Source organism: Anoplopoma fimbria, chromosome 18 (genome assembly GCF_027596085.1).
Source record: "Anoplopoma fimbria isolate UVic2021 breed Golden Eagle Sablefish chromosome 18, Afim_UVic_2022, whole genome shotgun sequence".
Lineage (NCBI taxonomy): Eukaryota > Metazoa > Chordata > Actinopteri > Perciformes > Anoplopomatidae > Anoplopoma > Anoplopoma fimbria.
The window spans coordinates 17575181-17600887 of record NC_072466.1 but is presented as its reverse complement, the minus strand read 5'-3'; the positions used below and the strand labels follow the sequence as shown (position 1 = coordinate 17600887).

The 25707-nt window shown below is 42.1% G+C and overlaps 2 protein-coding genes across 2 annotated transcripts; both read right to left on the bottom strand.

Annotated features, from left to right (window-relative positions):
• Positions 1–6898: 6898 nt before the first annotated feature.
• gja10b (gap junction protein alpha 10 b) lies at positions 6899–11088 on the bottom strand. The gene is made up of 2 exons (XM_054618249.1): positions 9733–11088; positions 6899–6937 (listed from the first exon to the last, which is right to left on the bottom strand). Exons 1-2 carry the CDS (start codon positions 11086–11088, stop codon positions 6899–6901), a joined length of 1395 nt encoding a protein of 464 aa, XP_054474224.1.
• A 955-nt stretch (positions 11089–12043) lies between these two features.
• Positions 12044–25465, bottom strand: casp8ap2 (caspase 8 associated protein 2). Its single transcript, XM_054618733.1, is given in 11 exon segments — positions 12044–13129; positions 13228–13327; positions 14411–16187; positions 16190–17164; positions 18855–21247; positions 21655–21770; positions 22595–22669; positions 23056–23156; positions 23252–23326; positions 24217–24290; positions 25386–25465. Coding segments are annotated over 10 exon segments (5709 nt in total). The 5' UTR covers positions 24251–24290; positions 25386–25465; the 3' UTR covers positions 12044–13066.
• Positions 25466–25707: the final 242 nt, after the last annotated feature.

Here is a 25707-nt window from a genome sequence, read left to right as displayed (position 1 = left end):
GACAAACCCCCTCTCTCTCGGGGGTCGCTGAGACGGTCAGCCTCTGCCAGTGTTCACTGAAAAACAAGCTTGGTTTGTATTTATGTCTTTTTGTGCTTTTTTTTTTGAACGGTCGACACTAAAGTTGTCTTAACAGCAGCAATACTGTTCTCCAGGTATATCTCCTCTTACCATGACAGAGTGGGAACTTCTCACCAAAACACATACAATGGTGCTATACTCGCCCCGACAACAACTTCCACGCGGAGACTCTGTTCTCCGCGAGTCACGACTCAAAGTTAAACCTCATCGGACCTAAACAGCAGCTCTCTTTGTCTTTCTCTTGTGTACCGACAGTTTCTCTGTTCCAGCCTTTCTCTTTCAGCTCTCCTCTCTTTTTTTTCACCTACTCTGTCTTTATCGATCTTCTCTACCTCTCTCTGTATCTTTTCTATCTCTCTCGGTTCTACTCTCGCTATATCTCAGTGGCCCTTTTCGTCACAGCAATTCAAACTCAGGAAAAACAACAAAAAAGAAAGAAAGAAATCCTCTGAATGTTCATCCTAATTCATGAAAAATGAGAACACAGCTTCTGCACTTGGGGAAGTCGAAGATGCAGCCAGACGGTAAAATGTTCATATGCAAAAAACAAAAAAACAAAATAAGTCTCCAAGCGTCTGGCGTTTGTATTTCCGTGCGGGAGAACTTTGTACAGGCTGTAACCGAAAACATTCCTCCTTTGCCTTCCTCAGCACTGAATTGAAAGGAACATTTATTTTTTTTATTTTTTTGCAGGCGGTTAAATGGCTATCTTTTATTTCCCACTCATCAGCAATACCATTGTATTTGGATGTTGTACCGGTGATTTTCAAGCGCTTGTTTGGCAGAAATGTATATAGTATGGAGCATGATGACTGTAACAGTGGTTTTGTACAGGTAGAGGCTTAGATGTTTCCTTTTTTTTTTGTCAAACGGGGTTATATCAAGCACCTTTTTTTGTTTTTGCTGAGGGAAAATCTTTGATTTGCTGTTTCCTGTCCTGCCTAACGAACTCGCCCACCCCTTTGTCTGCCCCACCCATCAAGGTGAGCGTTCTTATACTCAGGAAATCGGCCCGATACACATGTGGACATACACGTACAGCACACACAGACACATTGCGTCAACGAACGTGTAAAATTCTGGAGCCCCATGCATGTGTAAAAGTTAGAAATTACAAGACTCTTCTTTAAATGTGAAAAAGTTCTGCCTTGTGTCGTTCGGAGGAAATTTAATTTTTTGTCAGTATTTGAAGATGCTATTCGTGTTTACACCCAAGACAGACATGCTGCTGTGCTGCCGTTTGATGTTCGGGGACAGCAAAAAGTGCAGCCAATTCATCCTGAATTAAAAAATGAACACAAAATATTAACTTAAATTAGGCACTTTGTTTCCGGCCCCAAGCGCTCAGAGCCATTTAGCACTTCAATGGGGGGTCTTCAGAATTGTGTCGGACCCCTTAAAAAGTCTCAGACTGGAGCACTTAGATTGGCACTTCAAGAGGAAACATCTCGATTATAAAAATACACGATTCAAAGTTGCTCTATGAAGAAAGCGTGTCTGAGACCCTAAACGACAAAATAATCTAATGTTTCAGTATAAGAGTGTTCACACCTCATATTTGTATTTCCTTAGGAATTGAATAAGCTAACTCAGATGTCATTTGACGTGAAAGCAGTGTATGTGTCGTCCAAATGATTGAGTAACAATCATATTAAGATAGTAACACGTTTTGCCCTAATTGTGCATTTGTTTGAACATCCTCCTTTGTGATGTGCATGCATGCCGCCTATAGCCGTAGGCCTAGTTAGTTTGTTTAGCTTATGTTTCGCCTCGTAAGTTCCCTATGGAGCTTTTAAAAGAAATGATATTTTATTTTATTGAATTTCTATGTACAAACCGGCAAGACGAGCTGAATTATCTCAACCCTGGCTAGACGCAGGCTTTTAGCAGGGGCCGTGCTCTAGCACAAGCTGGTTGTATTCAATTGGAATGTGAAGCTTTATTCATCTCTCTTTTCTAAAGCCCCAATCCAAAATGGCGAACCCCTCGTTAGCTCATTTGAGAACTGAAGCTAAAGTGGCTAACCTGTTGGCTAGACGCTGTTTAGCTAGCTTAATCTCTTTCTTTTTCTGAAAAAGCGAGATGTGATCCTGAAATTAACTATCCTCACTATGATATACTTTACTAAAACACACGGGGGGGCGTGACGAATAAACGCAACAAAGAAACCCTGCAAATATTACGCATTAAAACATTTCATACCGGCTTAAGGGCTTTTATTGTGAAAGGTGAAAACAGATGGAGAGAATCTGGTCTGCCGCTGCCTTTGTCAAGATTGAAAGGAGAGACAAAGGCTGCCATCTTGGTTCGGACCATAGAAACCAAGATGGCAACCTTTGTCACTCCTTTCAAGGCAGATACACTCCTTCTGTTCTTACCTTTCACAATAATAGCCTGTTGTCGTACACATTGTAACGGACTTTAAGTATATGTCGGACATATACTTATATAAAATATACTTCCGTAATATGTAAAAGTTACAACAATAAACGTTAGAAAAAAACATACGACGTTACAATTAACCCCACAAAGAAAGAAAAAACGCCCCCGGTGTCTATCTAAGATTATTCTTAAGAAAAAATGTAATTCCCCCCAAAAAAGTATCTATTTATCAGCCAAAAAAAATCTGGGATTGGGGCTTTAAAGTGTGGATGAAATGTTTGGAAATGTTCTCCCCCTGACTTTAACTGATGTAAATTTTAGATGACAATTTGATGTCTCCTGTGAGACTGTTTCTGTTTTACAGCCGAACAGAGTAAGTGTATTTTATAAACCTGTCTTTAAATTCTTAAACGACTGGTACAGAGACCCATATATGCACACACACACACACACACACATACATGCGCAGGTATTCATACAACACACACACACACAAAGTACATTATGGGAGCAGTAGTTGTTCTCCATCGACTGGTTCATGCCAGGTTCACGCCAGCAAACTAAAGTGGAATCATCTACAACACAGAAGCTTCTTTTCTGCAAACGTTATGCAAGTCATTTACTATTCATGTACTTTTTCATTTGCTTGATCTTAAATTGGGGAAGCTGTCTTTCCTTCTGGATAAAATGAATGTGTGTTGTAGCAAAACTATTGCCCTTGGGTGTCTCCTCAAATGTCCAACAATACCACAGTGACCATGCTCTTGTTTTTTCTTTTATACCTGTGGAATGTTGATAATTCACCTTAACAAACCCCGTCGATCCCTGTAGAGCTATGATGATAAGATAAATGGAGGCTCCTTGAGCGCTCCCTCCAGTCAGAAAAGCTTTTTGTCTAGACCTCTAAACTCTCCCAGTCTCGCTTTCACGCTCCAACACCGACTGTTTGGTCAAAGTGCAGTAACAGGCATCCCTTTACGAGGTTCAAAAATGTATAAATTAAAACAAAATTCTCACTTAGTCTTGTGGCTTTTAGTCATGCAGGTAGTTTTGGGTTTATTCGGTCCAGTTTTTTGGGATATCTCTCTCTTGAGATTTCTGCCTACGTTCTTAACACAGTGTGGGAATTCCGGTTGTGGTGCTTGCAGAAGTAGTGTCCTGTCCCTCTAGATAATCACATTGTTGCAAACAGTATTTTTTTTGTAAGGCAATCCCAAAACTTTGGTGAAAAAAATATGCATGGCTTGATACCACTTAAGATTAAGTGAGAAATTTGTTTTTTTTTTTTTTTGTTTGTTTTTTTATCATTAATGGTGAACCAACCCTTTGGTGTCACTCTTGAGTAGATTTATTTTTGGACTTGCTTTGTTTGAGTCAAGCAAAACATCCCTTAAAAAAATATTTATTACAATTACTTAAAGCTGCATTAATTGATTTTTTGGGCCACTTGGGGGCAGCAGAACAAGCTGTAAACACAACATTGAAATATTATCACTTTAATAAGCTTTAATGGCTAACAATTTAGCAAAGGGTTGCCTACTTTCACATGGAGCAGACACAAAACAACATTATCATTCATTTGATGTTCTGTTTGTGTCCACTTTATGAATGTTATTCGCTCTTCTTATAGCTCTGTTTTGGTCTCCTCCTGAGAAAAATGTCAATGCTGGTAGGAAAACCAAAAGAAAATGAGCTAAAAGAGGCTAAAAAGCTCTGCCGAACTGAAGGGAAGCGGCCTTGGTGATAATTTCTCTGCTGCTTCCTAGCTAAGGGCAACCCTTTTATCATTACACCTCCATTCATATTGAAATATTGATTAGTGCAGCTTTAAAATGATGTAACAGTAATAATAAGCATGGACACCTGTCCTCCAGGTTATTTTTTTATGGCTATTACAGCAGATTGCGGTTGCTGTAATGATTGCTCATACATTTGTTTTGCTTTGAATTTGTCTTGTTTAGTTAAACTTTTTTTTTTTGTTGCTGCTTCTCTGAAACAAACACTGGCTTTTCAACTCCAAAGGTTGTTCTATGAAAGAATATGAACAAAAACATGCCTTTCTCACAGATTGCTCAACTGTATTGAAAAAAGAAATCCTCTGGTATTCTGGTTAAATGCGCAGCCTGAGATCATTGAGTAAACTATAAAAAAAAAAATGGAAAATGTTTACAAAATAGGTGTCATGTCATGTTTGATCAATTTTTTTGCCATGTAAAAATCGCTCGGTTCAATTGGACTGGTTCTCGGTTGTTGTGTAAAGAGACAGACAAGCTCTTGGGATGGGTCAGCATAACATGGATACAAGTGCACCTCCGATATTTGCCTTAGAACTTGCAGAGGCCATAGTTCACATTCAAGTGAAGTGAGTGTATGCAGGGGCCCGGGCCCCCATCCCTGAGACACCAGTGCGGACTTTCTCACACTTATCTACCTGTGAAATCCTTCATACCTCTCATAACTGGTCAATGACTGTATCAGCAAACTGCATCAGGTGTTTTTTCTACATGCTTTTTACACAGATTATATGGATTATTGTATTAGTGGATTTTGGTGCATCATTTTTAATGTAATAGCTCTTAAAAGCTCGTAGTTCAAGTTGTCGTTTTTTTTCTTTCATTTTTCTAGACGACTGTTTTGTGTTAATATTGTCAATTTGAAATAGCTGTTATTTGCTTATTCTCTACTAAGAGTTCTTACCTTTATAATTTTTAAATGCTACATGACCCTAATTAATTAAAATGACTTAATAACCATTGTAAATACGGTATTGTGCAAACCCAATTTTCATTCATTTCAATTGCTAGTGTTATATGAATGACTCTTTTGTCTAGACACCATTTCTCTTTATGAAATAAAGAAACATGCATATCACGTTCTGTGTTTTGTGGCTGTTTTTGCAAAGACGTGACAAGATGTTGAGAGAGATATCGGTCTCTCTAGCTGCTGAACGGTCCGCCTGCTTCATCTAGTTTCTTCACTGAAAACAGCTGCTTGCTACAGAGAGCGGTCTGGACCAAAACAGTGATGTTGCAGGCAGTAAAATCGAAGCAGCGTGCTAAAAGGTGCTGTCACGGAGCACATTCCTACCGCCTAACATTTATGGAAGCCGTGAACTTGTGATGTTTAAGAAATGCTTTTTCACCTTTGTTCAGTCCTTCTGCTTACACAGGTGTCCTCTAGGAATACGTTAATTCCCTTTCAAATGTATTTGTGTGTCACTTCTCCTGCTGTAATGTTATTCAGTCCCAAAGAAGGGAATGTTTACTTGTTTCTCTACTTCACTAACTAACTAACTTGAGAGGATACACTAGTCTACTATCTTTTTTCAAAATCCATTTGAATACCAATTGGCTCCAAACGAGAGGAGATTGACGGCACCTGGTTAGAGGGGCACTGATTCCAGAGATCCTCCCTGATTGGCTGCAGACAGCAGGTGACAGAACAGAAAAGATCATGGAAGACAGCATGCTGGTTGGTCTGTCTGTGTTTTCAACTCTTCAAAAATGGAGGAAGCCAAGTGTTTCATGTAATGGAAAGTTTTTTTTTTTGATTTACCATTAGTTTTCTGCAAATACCCTGCAGATTTCCCCATGTGGTCTGTCTGTTTTCATTTTACCCATAATGCAGTAGAGAGAGATATCTTGCCATGGACAAAGTTTTTTTTGTCAGAGGCTGACTAACAGCACACTGTCTGCCTCATTGGAGTCATTGTAGACTGAACCACATACAACTCAGACAAAACAGTTTGGTCCTGCTGAAGAGGGAAACATGTTTAATAGAAAACACAACAAGAAGTCAACAGAAACAATCCCCAATTAAAGTTTAAATTTGTGAGATATATTCATGAACAATATCAGGCTACTCTGTTTGTTTTTTTTAAAAATGCTGAATTTGAAGAGACCTTTTTCCTCCAGCTCATTCTGTATGATAAACCATAAACACTTGATAAGAGAGTGGCCTCATCTTTTTTTTTTTTTTTTTGTGGTTGCCAATTCCACAATCTTTAATTACAATCTTTAAGTCATATCTTTGCGAGAGGGTTTTGGTCTCATTATATGAGCAGTCACATATGCTTTCAGCCAAATATAATATCTTGATTAATTTTTTCATTTAGCAAGTGGCTTGCAAACTATCAATACAAAAGCAATCATGTGCTGGAGATATCCTTTGTATTATCACATGAAGCAAATTATTAAGCGTCTTTTTTCCACGAAATGTCGTGTTAACATGTTTGAACTGAAGCTCTTGCTCAGGCACAATACATATAAAGTATATACACAAACACGCACTCATCACATCTGTATATACATGCTACGAAAACACAAAGTTACAACTGAGAGACAGGATGAGGCTCTCCCTTTGTGATCAGGATCAATCAGTCCTTATTTGAACTCCTGTTTCCCTCTCGCTGGGTCCCAGAACGGTCCTATTCCATTTATTTCTTCATGATAGAGGACAGCTCCAGAATCATGCTCTGAAAGAAAGAAAGATGTATAAACAACGCATGGTTAGTATTCAAATCACAATCACATTTCTCTAGCTGCAGCTGAAAACCTTGTTTTTTCTCTGACCCCCAGTGGTGTTACTTTTCATCTTGCTACAGTGATGTAGTCGTGGACTCCTGGGTGTGTCATGACCTTATGACATCACTAGTGGGTGTGATCTGACCACACCAGATTTTTTTTTGCTCGAATGCACCCACTAAACATAGTTTGTGAGCGAAACTCTGGCTGAGTGGTTGAAGTTACGGTAGTTCGTTGGGCAGCAGGTCCTGCGTGAGTTACCTTCGTTCAGTGAGGTACATTCTAGCGTCTACCACACCAGAGGGTGCTCCACTGAAACACTGCTGTTCAGCCTAGCTGTAAGTTACTCTAGCCCCTTTCACACATGTGCTGCAACCCAACTTATCTAGACATTACCACGGAGGATCTGTTTGTGAGAACGTCGAGATACGAATCCTACTATGTAGCAGGCATGACACGCCCGACTCTGCCTCTGATTGGCTGGTGCCCTTTACCTGTTGGTTTAGACATTAGGAGTGGGATTGGTTAGGGTAAGAATATCAGGGGTAAGCCAATCAGAGGCAGAGTGTGGTGGGTCATTCCTTCACTATAGTAGGAATGAGCCAATGAGAGTGCAAGATAGGGTTGAATGGAAACCTGAAGTGAGGAATACGACACTAACACCAACATTTAGAGCACTTTATTTGACAAAAGAATGCTGTATTAAAGCACTTTTTTATTATTAAAAAGCGGTGTGTCAAATCAAATGAATTGATATTCATAATTTTTTCTTGTTGAACTGTATTTGAGTTCCTTATTGATTGGTGAATTCAGCAAAATTAAAACGAATAACAGGACATTTCGGAGTAAAAAAAGGGATTTAATTGGGCCCTACGTCAGGTCCTCAGATCACTGTTAAACAAATCAGATCAAATCACACCCACAGAGTAGTACCGAAACAGATTAGCTAAATGCAACTCTAAATTAAATGATGGGTGCTTTCAAACTTTGATTGTTTGTTTATAAGTCGTGAATATTTAATGTTACAGTTTTAAGGTTTTAAAGGACCTCGAGACTAAAAGACCAGCGAACCCAGTGGTCGAGTGCATGTGTGGGGGCTAATGTCAATCTGGAGTAAAGTCTAGATCAACTGAGAAAACAAAGAGTTTTTTTTACAAGCAAAGTCAATTATCTAAGTTTATTTTCTAACTTACCACCAGAGGAAGCTAATGCTTTTTGTTGTCATTTTGATGCACTGACACTTTAAAGAACAACTTAACAGCAGCTGAAACCCCGTCTTTTCTGACCTCCAGTGGTTTAACTTCTCACCTTGCAGCAGCGATGTACAGTTGTACTCCAAGGTGTGTCGTACACTGTGACATCACTGGTAGGTGTGGTTACAGGTGCAATAGTGCACACTTCTGACCATGCTTAGCATACAGAGACAAAGCTTTCAACTAGAGAGGCCAATTAATATGTACTTTTTTTTATATGCCTAAATAAAAATAAATCAAAGAAACAAAAATACATTAATGTATATTTCCTTTTTATGTATGACTTAACTGTGTTATAATTTAATGAAAAACATGTTACAAGGGCCTCTGCCTTTAGTAACTGAATGCAGTTTTCATTGGGACATGAAATCACTAATCATGCCGTCCAGCAGAGGGAAACAAAGACCTGCCAACATTAAATGCAAAGCACTGTCGTTCATTTTTACAAGGGAGATTCTTCTCTTGTGAAATGGAGAGGCCCATATCACAAAATCAATCAACTGACACTGCTTAGTGTCTTTATTATAAGATGATGGCAGCCATTCATAAAAATGAACAACTTGTTGTTGTATGTTCCTTGTTGGATTTGTTTTGAGAAATACCCCAGGTGAATATAGTAAATAAATTACTAAATATATGTCACCATCAAATTCCCCAGTTGATTTGTGAATTAAAAGTTTTCTCAAATGATATGATAAATATGCAAATGAGGCATTGTATTATTAAATATGTGCTAATTTCCGTACATTTCAAGAAGAGAAATCTGAAAATTGGATAAAGCCAGGTTTCAAGTTCTTGTTTCATTTTGTTTACATATGAAAGTCAAATGTTTTTACAAAAGGAATTTTGGATATCTCTTTGTATCACTCCATAAATCAGAAAACACTGTCAACAGCCACGACAAATCCAATTTTGCCATGTTTTTAGGAATAAAATGTTCTACAAATCCTGTGTAAAAACCTTCTGAATATATAGGGATCGGAATGAAACGGGAAAGTTTTGTTTGTGTGAAAGTGCTACTGAAGTGGAGGTCTGGCTCAGAGTCTGAGAAAAAAACTAATTTTGAGAAATCGGCTTTTAAAGATATGTACTGTAAAATTCCAAACATTTGAACTTATAGATATCACCAAGAAACTTTCCCAGTTGAGTACTTACATTAAGACAATTATCCTTTGCATTACAATGCAAACGAAGCATTATATAATGCTGCCTTTTTGGAAATTAGGAGAAAATCTACAGATGCAAATAGACAAAGTGCATTAAAATAAACACCTAAATGTGTATTTTGGATGGTTTTCCATTAGTTTGAAATAAAACATGTAATGGAAGAAGATTTAAAAGCGGTCCAAAATCCTGATAAATATCTAACATTCATGAACTGGCCCCTGGCCTGCCGTCATTTTGCAAATTGGCCCCCTTGCGTAGCAAGTTGAATATCCCTGCTTTAGGGGCTCAAGACAAAACATGAGTGGATGACCATTTTTTGTTCTCACCATGGACATCCTCCTCCCGCCTGCTGGAGGCAGCGGGGTCACCGCTGGACTCTCCCCCTGGGTGAGGTGCTGGGCCTCAACATCCGATCCGCTCTGAGAGCCGGTGCTGTCGGACGGAGAGCCCAGCTTGCTCTCCGACATTCCCCGGGACATAAAGCTGCACTTCCTGGCCGTGGGGTGGTAGTCGCTCTCCGGCGAATCGCTCATGTCGCTGAGCTCCTTGCAAATGCTCACCCTGCTCTGCTTCCTCTGGGGGTTCTGCAGGGCGGCCGGGATCTCCATGTGGCCCGCCATCAGCGTGGGCCGGGGCCCCGCGTACTTCGGCCTGCCCGAGGCGTGCGGTCCGTTCGACTCGTCGCTGCTGCACGAGGGCTTCCGGTCGCCCAGCTGACCCTTGGTGTACGTTTGCGCGTGCTGCTGGTTGGAGCTGCTGAACCCCTCCTGGTTCTGGGGGTCCACGAGGGCCAGACTCAAACGCTCCCTGTGGGCATCAGACACCACGGAGCGGGTCATCTGAGAGAGCTGCATCAACCTCTGCGGTGAGGAGTTGGTGAGCACGCAGACCTGCTGCACCATGGAGTTCTTCTTCGACCTGTACACGCTGTCGTCGTCTCCGTATTTGTATCCGTACAAGCTTTGTTTGATCTTCTTCACCCCCAGGTGGAAGATCTCCAGGAGGTTCAGGAATAAAGACACCCCTGCGATGACCAGCATGAAAACCATGAAGATGTTCTTCTCGGTTGGCCGCGACACGAAACAATCCACACTGTTGGGGCAGGGCAACCTCTCGCATTTGTACAGGGGAGACAGTCCAATGCCGTACAGAGCACACTGGCCTATAATGAAACCCACCTCCACCACAGATCTGGTTAAGATATGGAAAACGTACGTGCGCAGCAACGAGCCCCTCAGGGGAGCTTTCCTCACTTTCTTCTGCTCGTCCAGCTTCCTGAGCTCTCTCTCGATCCTCTTGTGGTCCTCCTGGACCGGGTCCGTCCCCTCCAGCTCGGCCTTCAGGAAGGCCTTCTTCCTGTGCCTCTCCTTCTCGAGGGTCCTCAAACGGTACAACGCGTGCCCCATGTAGACCAGGGACGGAGAGGACACGAAGATGATCTGCAGCACCCAGTAGCGGATGAGGGAGATGGGGAAAGCCTGGTCGTAGCAGACGTTTTTGCAGCCGGGCTGCTCCGTGTTGCAGACGAACTCGCTCTGCTCGTCATCCCACACGTCCTCGGCCGCCACGCCGAGCACGAGCATGCGGAAAATGAAGAGGATGGTGAGCCAGATCTTTCCCACGATGGTGGAGTGAATGTGGACCTCTTCTAAAATGCTCCCTAATAAGTTCCAATCCCCCATCTTGTCACATAATTATTCCTATCATCTGTCAATGGATGAAGAAACAGTAGTTTGTAGGTTTTTCATCAAACAGAAAAGGCGAAAAGTTATTAAAAATTACATGTTTTCTAGGGTCCTCGTCTCACGTGCTTCAGCGTGGAGCCGTGGACTCATTTGTGGAGACATTGCGGGCTCGCTGCGAGAGACCCCGCTGTGCAAACGTAGCTGACACTATTTCGATGCCGTTGCGAACTAGGGCTCCAGTTTGAAGCCATTGATCCGGCACATGGACCGTTAATGCCCCGAGGTTAGATTCACCCTGACACTTTCAACGGGACAGCACACTCAAAATAGCACCAACCAAGATGTCAATACACAGCCATGTGCAATGTGTTCTACTGTCATGCTTGTGAGGCACAATAGCGTGCTTTCGACCTTGTGTCAACGGGTTTTGTCCCTATGGTTTAAACATGCACAAAGTAGTTCCATAAATAATAGTTTCCCCAGTTTGGTATGGAAGAACATGAATATTATTATTAGCTCTAATGAAAAGCTAACACATCCATATATTTTTATTGAGATTGGCTTGGATTTTACATCCTGACACGTCAATAATAACACCTACAGCTTTGCATGATTGAGTTTTAGAGTTTTATATTTAAACAGGAGACATCCACCCAAAATCTGGCACAATGAATTCCAGCACTATCTCTGTTCACTTCTGTCCTCAAATTCCTGTCTCTGGCTGGTCTGCTGGTGTGATAACCCCAGAGGCACTGACCTTGATTTTCCATACTTTTTGTGGCCCATTTCATGAATATTCTTCTCATGGCGATCCAGTATACGCTGCTACCTCACAGATTGTCTTATACTGGTACCGACCGGTGGAGAGATTTTATTCCACCAATCTAAAACAATACATTTACACAAAGTGCTGTTTATTTTTAGTTACAATGAATAAAAACAGACAGCGGCATAAATAAATAAAACTTTATTTTCAGTAAAGAACTACACACAGTATTGCATTCCATTCTGTTCACAAGTGATGGGCTGAATCAAACAAAAAGCCATTCGGGCCCACAGATAAAACGTGTCGTTTGTATTAACAGAGATAAATGTATTGTCCTGTACATGAATTGGAAATGTAAACATTTTAACAACCTTCAAATATTTCAAACACTTCCCCCCGCCCCCATATACAAATACGTCCAGTAAAATAAGATTCAAAGCAGAATTCTGTCAATCATTCTATCTATCAGTCACACACAGCTCAAGCTCTACTGATGGGTGCTTCCAGCGGTTCCCAGTAAGCGTCCACCACGTTTAGGAACTGAAAAAAAACGTCACTTGATTTTAGGAACATTTGAGCACGCTTGAAACTGCAAGTATCATAGTCCGAAGGCAGTTTTTTCTCCCCAACTGTATTTTGAAGAACACAAGTTTGGGACTAGACGTAAAGTGACTTCCATTGTTGCAATGCATCATATCTGCACAGTCAGAGAGAGGGAGGCGTCTGTAGATGCTGCACTGAGTGAGGACAAAGTGACATCATATCCAGACCTAATACTTTTGTAGTGACAGCAGTTTAGAAATATGTATTCCTAAAAACCCCCAAAGTGCATCATAAACAGTAATACTGATGACCGTTCATCTTGTCAGTTGTTCTTATTGTTGAATCCTTTTTTTCCCCCAGTTATCCAGAAGAAAATACTTATAGGGACAGTGACTACAGTACGAATTAGTTTGAAAAACCAAAGCTGGGCTAAAACGGCTGCTCGTGTTTGATCGGTGGGACAATGCAGGGTTCTAGATCCTGATAGACGAGGTGGCCTATGTGGGGATCGATCCTGTGACCACCCAGCCCCCCCCCCGCTGTGTTCACTTCTTCCGGCACCCCATCAAACGAACAGCAGCCCACCTGCCTGTGTTGGTGCCAAAGTGTGTCTGCATGGAGCGCTGTAATACAACAACTGTTGCGATAATAACGCAGTCAAGGGGCTCAAGGGTCCATCTTCTCCTGCTTCTTAAAAAGCTTCATGAGCTGGTAAAATCTGTGAGCGATCTGATGGAAGACAAACAAAACAAAAAAAACAAAACAGTTATTGTATGCTCCTTCGTGTGCATTGCATAACTTCGACTGAATAAAAGAGATGAACTAACCTGCTCTGAAGGCTTATTGAGTTTCTCTGACAAGCCAGAGAAAGTCTCTCGGGAGGCACCTTTTTTCTTCAGGTCGATGAGGATGGCTCGATCTTCATCTCTGGGGGGGGGGAGCAGAAAAGGGGTGATGAGCATTAATCCTTTTAAGGACGTTGAGCCTCACAAAAGAACCACTCGTACCAACTGATTGGTTCTTAAGTGGCTTGTATGAGTGATTCAGGAGACGGGCCGCATTCACCCATTCACCAACATTCTCTTATTTCTATTTTTCTCTTTGGTACAAACACAATTTGGTGGTCAAGACTCATGTGCAGTTAGTCTGCTGTTATCCGAGCCAAGCAAGCAAGTTGTTCACTGAGGGATTGGATATTTCATTATTTTCAAGCAAATCTGAGTTTGAAAAGCCTAAATAAATCTCACTTATTTAAGTATTCATGTAGCCTAAATATGTCCCGATTCATTTAAATAAAAAAACACTGATATCAATTTCAATATCACAAATTGCAAAACACACATGTGGAATGAATAATGTTCACACTGGTCTTTTACACAGGAGAGTTTGCTGAATTGGACGTGGCTTGCACGAGCACAACGTACAAAATAAATAAATAGGAGAAAGTAAAGATGAGAATACCAAAATGTTCTCACATGAGGTTCATTTGTTTTACATCCGACGATCAAATTTAGTTGATGCCGCTGCCATCGGCAGTGTGAGCACAGACACTTCTTACAGTGCGTCCGACACAAATTTGAAAGAAACTCAAAAGAGGTTGGACAAGTATTCAGATTTGTTACTGGATTGAAAGAAACAATACCTCAGAGTAAAGGGTTCCACTGTAAGTAAAAATACAAAAAAGTACAAAAGTACTATCAGCAAAATGCACTTCAAAAGGATTAAAAGTAAATGTACTTGTTATGCAAAATGCCCCCTTCCAGAGTTTACATCTTAGTATTGAGTCAATAGCACTCAAATAAATGTAGTGGAGTAAAAAGAATGTAGAAATTTAAACTGAAATACAATTACACTTAAAGCACAGTACTTTAATTAATGTACTTTTTTTTTTAAATATTCCAAGAGTTGGTCAAAAAGGCAAGCCATTGCAAATGACTAAATGTATTCTGAATCTCTTATTCACAAACTCCTGAGGAAGGGGAACAATCCAATACAGAACCGACTACTGACCTGGTCCACGCCATCACCACCTCGCCCTTCTTCCTGACCACGTTCTTGGCATAGAGACTGTTGGGGGACATGGACGCCGGGGAGGATCTGGATTCCCCGTCGTCTCTCTTGCAGTCCGACCCGATCTCCTCTGCGCTCTCCTCTTCCTCCATCCTGGACCGCTTGGCTTTTGATTTCTCTAGGCGCTTCCTCCGTTTTCTACCTCTGGTTTTCTCCGGCGTGATGCTCGTGTCCTGCGCAGTGGTGACATCTCTCTCAGAGTCTGAGGCCTGCGATTCCGACACTTGGCTTTCTTGACTGGTTTCAGAGCTTTCAGCAGGTCGACGCAGACCGTTATCCGACGCAGTCTCGGAGCAACTGATCCTTCTCCGACCCTTCAATAAAAGAGCTTTGGAGGGACTTTGATGGGGCGTCGCTTCTTCTCTGTGACTCTCGTTCTCGTCGGCAGCGACTGTGATCTCTTCTCTGCTGGTTGCCTGGCTGACCCGTCCAAAGAAATGATCGGAGCTTTGAACTCTGTTGTGCAAATTGTTGTCTGGAGTAGTTCTGGGCTGATTTTTCAGTTTCTGTGGTTCCCCAGAAAAACAAACTTCTGAGGTATTTTGTTGAGTTGATAAATCTTTTTTGTGGAAGGAATCTTTCGTTAGCGTTAAGTCCTCACCTTGAGAGTGATGGCCTTTCGCATCGGTGGCAGCCTGACAAACCCCTGACGGACTGTTCTCTGATGGCGTAGCATTTGACGGAGTGCCAGGGTGCGATTTGTCCCACAAGTCTTTAGTTTCCTCGTCGTCTTCTCCGTGCCGCTGGTCTTCTCCCGTTAGTGTTCGACTCAAGCTGTCATCGGCGGTGAGCGTGGTATCCGCGCCGGTGGCCGCCTGACGGATCTTCACAATGAAATGATCGTTGGACTTCTCCATCACCAGCGCCTGCATGGGCAGGTCGGGCTTGAACATGAAAGGTGTGGCGAGCACCTCCCTGCTGCTGCCGCTGCTGCTGGAGCAGCAGCTGGAGTTGTCGGTGTCGAGGGCCAGGTGGATGTCCTGCTCCGACGCGTCCTCCTCGTCCAGCAGAGCGTCCTCGCTTATGTGAGCGCTGATGACGCTGTCCGGGGTGGACATCAGGTGCATGCTCGACGGCTGCAGGAAGCTGAGGTGGCTGTCGGACTTGAGCGGAGAGGGAATGGTGAGGGAGACCGCCAGGTCTTCGGCTAGGATGGAATACGACCTCTGTGCCGCCGAGCTGGAGTGCAGCATCGCTCTACTCTCTGACGGCACCTCTAGCAAGCAGCTTTCATCGAACAAAGCCGGATTCAGGTGGATCTGATCTTTGGATCGCGGAGACGCCAGCTTGCGAGGGGAGATGCTGGACCACGTCGCGATAAGTTTGGAGGGAGTATCGAATTTGATCGGGGACAGAAGTTTAGACGGAGAGTCAAATTTCGACGGCGTGGTGATGCTGAGGAGCCTCTCCCCGTCCTTCCTCGGCGTACCGAGGGACCAGGCTGTTCCGTCTCCGGTGATGCCGCCGGTTTCCAGCAGGTCGGATCCTTGCAGGAGACACTTGAAGATTTCTCCCATTTGAGTGTCCCTCACCAGGTTGAACGTCAAACTGGAAGCTTGCTGCTCCGTGAGAAGCTCGAAGTCGGTTTTGTCGAGCACAGAGCCATTTTGAGAGACGACCAAAGACGACACGTTGCTTTTTTTCTCTGGGGTTGAAGGAACGTTTTTCGGCGGGAGGAAGACGGACATAGTTTGTGTGTTTGGGTTGTTTGTTGAACGGGGTCAACATTTCTGTTTTTTTCCACATGTGTGATTCTGATATCTTTCCCTCTGCTTCCGAGGCCTGTTTTGTACGGCGCCACAACACAAGGCCTGTTTGGATGAATGCTGGTCGGAGCCGACTGTGCTTCCATTTGTTGGCACTGCGGCTTCTTTGCAGGAGGCTGTCTGGACACTTTCTCATTTCCACCGGGCCTGCTGTCCTCAGCGTGAGCTCTTGCTGGTTTGCAGAGACTCTTCAGGGTCGTGTGAATGTCCTTAAACAAGTAGTCAACTTGGACATCTACAAAGTCCCACAACCTTTGCTTCAGATCGACTGCTTGCTGCTCAAAGATACGCTTCACGATACCGTTATTTGATACTTTGCCGAACACAGATGCAATCTGTTTCTTCAGGTTGGATTTCAGCTCCTCTGCCTGGCTGCATATTTGACCGAAATGAGCGCCATCAACAAACTCAAAAAAGGACTCCTGGAAATTTTCCATCACCCCATAGAAGCTCTTCTTGGGAAAGGTTTTGTGGAGCTTCATGTACTTTTTTCTGATCTGGGCACGAACCACCTTAAATGTCTCCATTACTTCCTCTATTGTGGAATATGAGGATTTGCTTGCTGCGGGGCAAACCGTTTTAAAGCGACTCTTCGGGCTTATTGTTGATACACCCGCTGTTTCTTTCATTGCAACACACCTTCCTTCAGATTTCTTCTTTAACAACGTCTTAGGACTTGGTTTGTTTCCTGCTGGTTTTGCTAACTTCGCCCTCTTGGTTGCAGGAGCAGGAGAACCGGTGGCGGCCTCATCACTTTCGCTTAAGATTTCCCCTTCCTCCAGTTCGGTTTCAGAGAGACTTGAAGGCGGGTCGGACACCCTGTCCACCGAGTTCTGAGCGTCGTGGTTTGCAGGAGAACCCGGATACTTGTTTTCCTTGTTAACATCCAACTTCGTTGAGTTGGCATCAACAGGAGCGCTGGAGAAATCTGCACAAGAGAGAGAAAAGGAAATAAGTTTAGAGACATTTAGCATTTCATAATGAGGATCAAAATATCTAATTATTATGAGGTCTCTTGTAAAAGATCTTTATCATATAGTTATGAGGTGCAGTACATGATTAACTGTTACTGCCATTTGAGAATGTTTTTTAGGATCAAATTCTAATCTATATATTATCTCAGTCTCTCAAAAGGGGATTTTTTTGAAACAATGACCATTCTAAATCAAATGCATAAAGATCATGTAATCATCAGGTTGGGATACAAACTTTATAATCGACAGAAATCTTCTCAATATTAGGTTTTTCTTTGATGAATGAAACAGGCTTCCATAGTTTGGCTGCATTCTTGTTGTACTAAAGAGGATCTGGTTTTTTCTACATTTCTTAGGCCGTTAACTCAAATTGTGATCATAATTTAAATGTATCATTAACTTGGGACAGCAAGTTTCCGTACTCCCTGGTCTCCCCAGGTCAATTTAATCTGCCATAACTTTGTTTTATCCTTTAGAGAAAGGAGCATCCCATGAAAACATGGCAAGAATTCAAGAGAATAAAGAGAACAGTTGGACTCACAATATGGATGGACAGTGTAAGAAAATGATCAAAATTTTAAATATAGATACCAGAGACGTCATATTTTTATATTCCATGCATTCTTTTACCTTGTCAAAACCTGACACCTACTTTTACCACAATGCAACTACTCGACGGCTGACAGTTTGGTCTGAAAGGTGGGTGTGTAATTCTAGAAGTGGCTAATGTAGCCTGGAGCCTTGGACTACCGAAGTCAAACTTCACACCTCCAGATTTTTCTTAAGTTATTTTCTTCTTATGTTCTTAAGACACATATGCAGTAGTACTTCTGTTGTGTAAAATTGGTGGTTCTTAAAAATGAATATGAGCACCACAAAAACCCAATTTGTCAGCAGGGGTCATAATAAACTTTTCAAAGTGGTTGCCAGGCCGGCAACAAGGCATCAGCTTTTAGTTGCTGTGACTAAAAATATGGTTGCCATTTCTAGTTGCCTTTTATTTTGAGTAATTAGTAAACTATGCAGTTATAGTTATATGCCAGCTTAATAATACAAATTCGGCATAAAGTTGTGTAACAGTATCCAAACAAAATTGTGTAGTTGGTACACAAAATGTCATCAGCACACCTGTTGTTATGTTCTTCACAGATCCCTCAAAAATGAATCCAGCACCTCACTGGTCGCTTGTTCATCTGTTCTCTCCCTTTCAAATTTTTTTTCTTGACCTTGTGCTTATTCCCACCAGGGATACATTGGCCCTTTAGCATTGAGGTCTTGGATTGTGGGTCCATCAAGTGATGGCATCAACTTGAGATGACCTACGATCATCGGTTTTGATTCTGCTTAGACAGCTGAATCCACTCTCACATACAGCTGAAGAGACTAGTGTGCATTTTTGGTTGTTTGCTGTCCCTATTTTATATATATTAAAAACAGGTTGCCAAAAGCCAAGAATTGGTTGCCAATTTCAAAAAATGGTTGCCATTTTTGGTTGCCCGGCAACCCGTACGGTCAACCCCTGACTAGGAAATGATGATTATGAGACCGTTAAGTTGTTCTAAATCGAATCATCTCAATGTATGTGTATGTAAGATTTAATGTGACTTTTTTTTTTTTTTTTTTTTTTAAACACGCCAACTTTACCTTTTTGAAGGCTCTTGACATGACTCGGCTTGCCAAGAACATGGAGTTGACTTCTCTTGGTTATCCGTATTGGGCTCCTCAGAGGGCTAATGGCATCGGGGATCCTCTTCAGATTGCTCAGTGTGTTCATCATGGAGTCCTCATCGTGAAGTAGCGGCATTGAACTGGAAGGCTCAATGTTATTCTCACGGCTCTTTCTAGGGGTGAAGCTTTTCTTTGGCGTGAAAAGGAAGCCACTGTGCTTGGCCGGCGGCGCCGTCTCCCCCGTCGTACTGCTGACCTTGGACACGGCGATGCAGCCGGTAGAGGAGCTTGGCTCGGTAAAGATGCCACTGCTGTCGTTGCCGTCTTCATTAGTCCGGGTCAAAACGTAAATGGCCTCAGGCAGACTTAGCCCTTCTTGTGGAAGAGATTCAAGGCTTATCGTACTGGATACGGCATCTGCATCTTTGGGAACATCTTGCATTCGACAAGCATCTTTCTTGTGAATGGAAACGGTAGCAGGAGGACGCGGTGTTTGCCGACAGTCCTGAGGTAGAATAGTGGGAGAAAGTTGCTTCCTTTGGCGGTTGGCCTTGTCAGCGACATCTTCGGCTGCAGGATTTTCCCTTAAGGGTGAATGTTCTTCGACTGAATCCACAGGGAGGCGTTTCTGTCCTGCAGTCTTAGGAGTACTACACTTCAGTTCTACACGTGGATCAAGCACATCGGGGCCTTTAAGAGCAACAGCTTGATCCGTATTATTTCCAAGTTTTACTTTTTGAGAAGAATCGCCCCGGTGTTGTTCATGAATGCTTCCAGATGCGTCTCTGTCACCATCTGGAACCTCCAGAGGTCCACAATCCTCTACCTGGCTGTCTGAGGCCAGCTTGTCCTCATGGTTTCTTTGGACACCTTTTGATTTTAGAGAACTAGTCTGTGGAGACGTTGGTGTGGGGTGCACAGTCTTCCGCTTCTCTGCAGCATCTGGGTGTTGGCTACGAGCTGAGGTAGTTTGGGCTGAAATATCTTCAAGTTGCTTGTCAGCAGCAGGAGCGTCCCTCCGGTTTTTGTCCTTTTCCTGGACAGCTTTCACATCATCGCACCTCTCGTTAGTCTTTTTGGAACTTTTCGGAGTGCATGAGGATTCTTCTGCCAAATCTCCCAACCCTGCTTCTAATTCACTGCTGTCCACTTCATCAATCACACACATGTCCTCAAAGTTGGGCTGTGAGCTCTCATCATCCGGTCTGTCTTCAACTACCTTGTCCACTGGTATGAGGTCACCCTGGCTGGCATCGACGGGCAACGATGGCTTCTTAATTGGCGAAAGGGTTAGGTTCAATGTTTCCATGAAACACAGCTTCCTGTTTGGACTATTTTCCTCCACAGTGCTTTTGTCAGAGATTTTTGGTTCTTCGGATGATCTTTTTACGGCCTCCTGTGTCTTTTCAGGTCTTTCCTTACTTGTGACGTCCACTTTTACCTGGTCGGATTCTTTTGATCTTGCCTTCTCACGTTCTCTGCTTGTGCTCCTCTTATGCTTTCTGTTGGCCCTATCTTCATGTCGTCTCTCCTCCTTCCTTTCATTGTCCTTTGTCAGCCTGTCCCCTCCCCTCTCTTTGGAGGACTCACTGCCGCGCTCAGCATGTTGATTTGAAGAGGACTTTTTCCGGTCCTTTGAGTCTGACCTTCTGACATGTCCGTCACTAATCTTGATTTTTCTATGATCTCGGCCGTGGCCCTCTTTAGAGCTGTGAGCTGCGCTATGTTCGGAGTCCGATGTGGACATTTTGGCTGCATCTCGTCTCTGTTCTCGACTCCTGCTCCCTTTCTTTTCATCGGTGGGAACTGCACTCTCTGGTGGAGGGCTTTTAGACCGGTCTGATCTGTGCTTGCTTTTACATGACCTGGAGTCATATCTTCGTTCCGTTTCTTTGTCCGCTTTGTGAGACCTGTTTTTGTCAGGGAAAGAGCTGTCCTTGTTGGGATCTGAAACACTTCTATGTCTCCTATCTGTCCACTCAGATAGTTTTTGACATTTTTCCTCTCGGTGCTTGGACTTGCGTTTGTCTGATTCACTGTGTCGGGTTGATGAACTGCTACTGGATTTCCTGCTGGATCCGCTGAGTGGATCACTTTCTTTCTTGGGGGGTTGAGGAAGATTGCTTGGAGGATGATCCTCCCTGGGAGGTCGAGCTGGTAGAGGCGGAAGAGGGGGAGGAGGACAGGATTGGGGAGGAGGAGGTGGTGGTGGACAGGAGGGAGGCGGAAGACAGGAGGTTGGTGGAGGACAGGAGGGAGGCGGAAGACAGGAGGTTGGCGGAGGAGGCGGCCTACTCATGTAGCGCTGACTGGTAGATTTTTGATCCCGCAGATTGTTAATGTGAGGTTGGTGATGACGTTTGTCTGATCTGAGGAAAACAAAAGTTTTTAAATTGATTAACCACTTAACATAAATACAAGCAGCAGCGATAGCTCTCAAAAAATAACAAGCTACTTGTCCTTATCTACCTGCCAACATAATATTCAAAATTCCTACATGGAATTATTAAATCATCTTATTATTGAGTACAAACCATTGAACTACAGTCCTAAACAGATAATACAGTTGTAATAAGTCACTAGTTAACCAGTCAGTCTTGTGATACCAATTTAAAGGGCCAACCTAAAGACTTTAGTTCGGTTATGCAGGTTTTTCTAAAACTCTGTAGTTTTACCCAGTTTTAGTAACAAAATCAGGGAGACTGTCTTCGTTTAAGAGACTGACTTGCGCTTCTAAAAGTTGATTTAAAAAAAAATTAAAAGAGGAAACACTTACTGCTGGTTCAACCTCTGAATCTCAGCATCTTTTCGTGTCACCTCCTGTCTAGCTGTTTGTAAAAGTGCAGAGATGTTCTTTTTGAGACGGAAGTTCTCAGTGTTCAAACCTGTATTCTGTTTTAAAAGAGAGAGAGAGGCAGAAATAACAAAACATGTTAGTGCTGTTGAACCTTTAGTGGAGGTGGGTTTTGATAACCATTTTAAAGAAATACCCCGGTGACCTCGTCAGCCCATTCCAGGATCACTTCAAGAAGGTGCTTAGAACAAACATTTGTACAATAAATTTCACAAAACTTATGTTTCAGTTTGGGCCTTCCTTGAACACAAAAGTACAGATTTTCTGATACCCAGGCCGATTGCTTATCGGCCGATAAAGAGTACCAAACCGATAACATTGCGTACCAGCACACATGGTAAAGGAAAAATCGCTGCTCGATAAATATGTTATATGTTAGACTAGACAATGATGCTGTTGAGTAACGCCAGTTTTTCTCCAAGTTATTGCTGACTTTTTGTGCAAAAGGGGCTTATGATTGAAGCTCCAGAAATCTGTTAATGAATCAGTCAAAGTTGTGTGTTTGCATAGGTATTGCTGTATTGAGGTGCATGGTAGGGATTAATTACAAATGCTAAATACAATTAAGGGAAATATGCTGTTTTTAGCATGTTTTAAGACCTGGTTACTTCATTTTCCATTTCAGCATTGGATATGTTTTTGACCTGACAAAACTGTTTTGGAGGCTTGTGGGAAAGTCAAGATATCTGCAAACCAAGCAAAAATCTCTATACAGCTCAGGATTGTGATTCTCCACAAAATACAATTTTAACTAATATGGGAAATGACAGTTGGTTTCCAATTTTTCAGACTTCTATTTGAAACAAAATCACATTGAAGCAATTATGCACAACAGCTGAAGGATAAGGAAAATAAAACAAACCTGCATCTGCATCTGCTCCACTCTCCTGCGCAGCTCAATAATTTGGTTTTGAGCTGCTTGGAATCTGGACTTCAACTGCAAACAAACACAATGAAAAAGGATTGTGAGATAGTTGGCCATTTGACAGCAGCATACTGCATCTCCAAGCATGATGATTTCTGCAAAGCCTTCATCAGAGCATTGTCATACTCCATTAACACACATATGTTGTGTATGACGTTGAATAATGAACAAAGGGTTCAGGCCGTACTTTACAATTCACACCAGGCTGTTAGCAAAAGGGAAATCGACACTTCTAAAGCAAACATATCTGCGACTTTACAACACACGTTTGCATTTATAAAATGCAGAGCCAGCCAAAAAAACTGGTTTATCTTAAGCCTCAATTTCAGTATGAAAGGCCTATTATACTGTAACAGGTCAACAGAGACAAGGGAAGCACGGAGCATATGGCTAATCACCTCAGAGTATGACGTCTCTCTGCTCTGCTGTTCCTCTGTGACAATTTCTTCATAAAGATCCATTGAGTCTTTGAGCTGAGACGCCTTCGGGGGTGACTTCTCTGTGATACAACAAAATAAGAGAACGAGAATATTACTCATAGTAATAACATTTGCCATAGCAGACCAAAGGGAAACTTTCAGAAAGGACTTTTACCTGCATTGCTGCTAAAAGTGATATCCAGGCCATCATAGATATCCACAGAATCCTCATCGGCATCAGGTACAAAGACTGTGGAATGTAAAATAAATGTAATGTTAATGAATGTTGTGAGTTATGTACAGCTATAATCAACCCTCTTTCCTCCATACAAGATTTAACCCCAAATAATGTCTGTGTTCCAAATCCCTCCAAAATTAATTCCCCAATGCTACATTTTTTATTCCCGGTTTTAAAAAAGGCACTATATAGAGCATTCATTTTACCGTTAGAATTAAGACACTAAAATAATTATGGGAATTATTATTCATTTTGGGTACAACATGTGTATCTACATTTACTTTGGAATAAAAACGTCTCAACTCCACATATTGAAAATATTGAATGATTTTATCTGTTGAATAATGTATAGTATATTTAGGACATTACATTACATTACAGTCATTTAGCAGACGCTTTTATCCAAAGCGACTTACAGGAAGTGTATTCAACATAGGTATTCAAGAGAACTACTAGTCACCAGAAGTCATAAGTGCATCTCCTTTCTTAAACAAGCATCTTAAAGCATAAACCAGAGCAAAAGTATAGTGCAGAGGCAAATTACTACGAAAACAATAATTGCAACAAACTAATACGAATACAATAAGTGCTACAAACTACTATGAATAGGATAAGTGCAATAAAGCGATTTCGAATCCAATAAGTGCAGCGAACTGATACGAATACAATACGTGCAACAACTAATACGAATGCAATAAGTGCTATCTTCAAAGATTTTACATTATGAATTTCATATATGCAATCATTTTATGACACTGAATTGGAGTGAAACCACTTCTGTGGCCACTGATAGACATCTCAACTATTCCTATATATTATATGCTAAAATAGCCTTATTACAAACCAGAATTTCTAATAATACACAAATTAAAAACTAAATGTAAAAGTGTGTTTATACTTACGGCCAGAGGTATCGTTGGTGTCTATGTCTTCCATTCTTCCAAGTTTCTCTGTGGCTCAGTTTCTTAAGGAGTTCCTATTAGAAATGTCAAAGCAAAATCAATAGTTATTACCAGTCTACAAATTAAGCATAGAATAGAAAACAGAGACAAAACCCACATTAAACAAGAAAACAATTAATTAATCCACAATTGATTGTTGTGTTAATATACCAATCTTAAAAAGGGGCACACTCATTTTTTTCAGTGGGCTCTGGAGAAGCTCTGAAAATGACCCAGAAGATGTCATCGGAGTAATCTCAGCTTTTACTTTGCTACAGTACATTTTTAACACAGGGTTTTGGGCTACAAACCAGAGTTGTGGAGTTGGAAAGATGTCGGCAGGCCAGGTATAAAAACATAATGCTATTAGTTGCATCATGTGAGGAGGGAACTTCAACTTGTACCACTTTTAGAAATCTGTCTCTTGTGCAATACTAAATCACCACACACTTTGAAGACTGGTTACCGATATGGAGGATTGGGCAATATGACAACACTATATGGAATATAAAGCTGCCCATTTCCCTTTATCTCTTCATGTCGTATAGTTGTATCTGGTAATTGTAGGAAGTGTTGCAAAAACAATGAGCAGGCAGCTTTATGGCGATTTTATATGAACTTTTTGTAATCGTTTTTGATTGATTTGTCAAAAACACATATATGTCAGTTTCGGTTGTTCCATCACTAATCGATTTCCCCACACATTTTACGATGAGGTGAACACCTACATTAGATGCTTTTGCCTGTAGTGGCCAGACGGAGGCCGGTCCCTGTGTTGTTGGCTAACGAGTAAGACCTCTTTTGTTCACTACAAACGTTACCCAAACAAAGACGACTGCAAAGAACAAAGCCTTTCAACCACAGGGCACGACAGACAGAAACATGATGGTTTAGATGGTTAGAATGGAGGGCATTACGTTAGATTACTGTATGGTGTATTGTTATTAACAAGAAAGCTTGGGTCAGTTAGACCACTGTTGTCTGTGTTCCAATGCTACCAGTCGGTCAGGAGTTTTAGGGTGATACCGGAGAAAGTGTCCAGTGGGTGAGTTTGTGTGGGACCCTAGATACCGGCCAGACACTGATAATAACTATATTACAGTAAGATAACTATGAACTGGTTGACTTACTTGTTTGTGTATTCTTACGCGTCCTCCTGTTGTTTACAACTGTAATGTCGCGCCAAGACTTCATTGCACAGGAAGTAGCGACATTTCCCGCGGTCTGTCACTACCGTTGGGTGAGCTCTCCCAGCTCCTCGGTTTGAGGAAATATTCTTAAAAAAAAGAAAGAAAGAGTGCAACCCGAAAGGAGAGCGATTGTACGGCGTCTCGCGCTTTTCTCCAGGGGTTCACATCCCCCCACGGCTAACTGACATAAACGAAAGCATTAAAAAAAAAAAAGCTAGAGATATGGCAGCAGCTCGCTCGAGCGAAAGTTGTTCCACCCGCG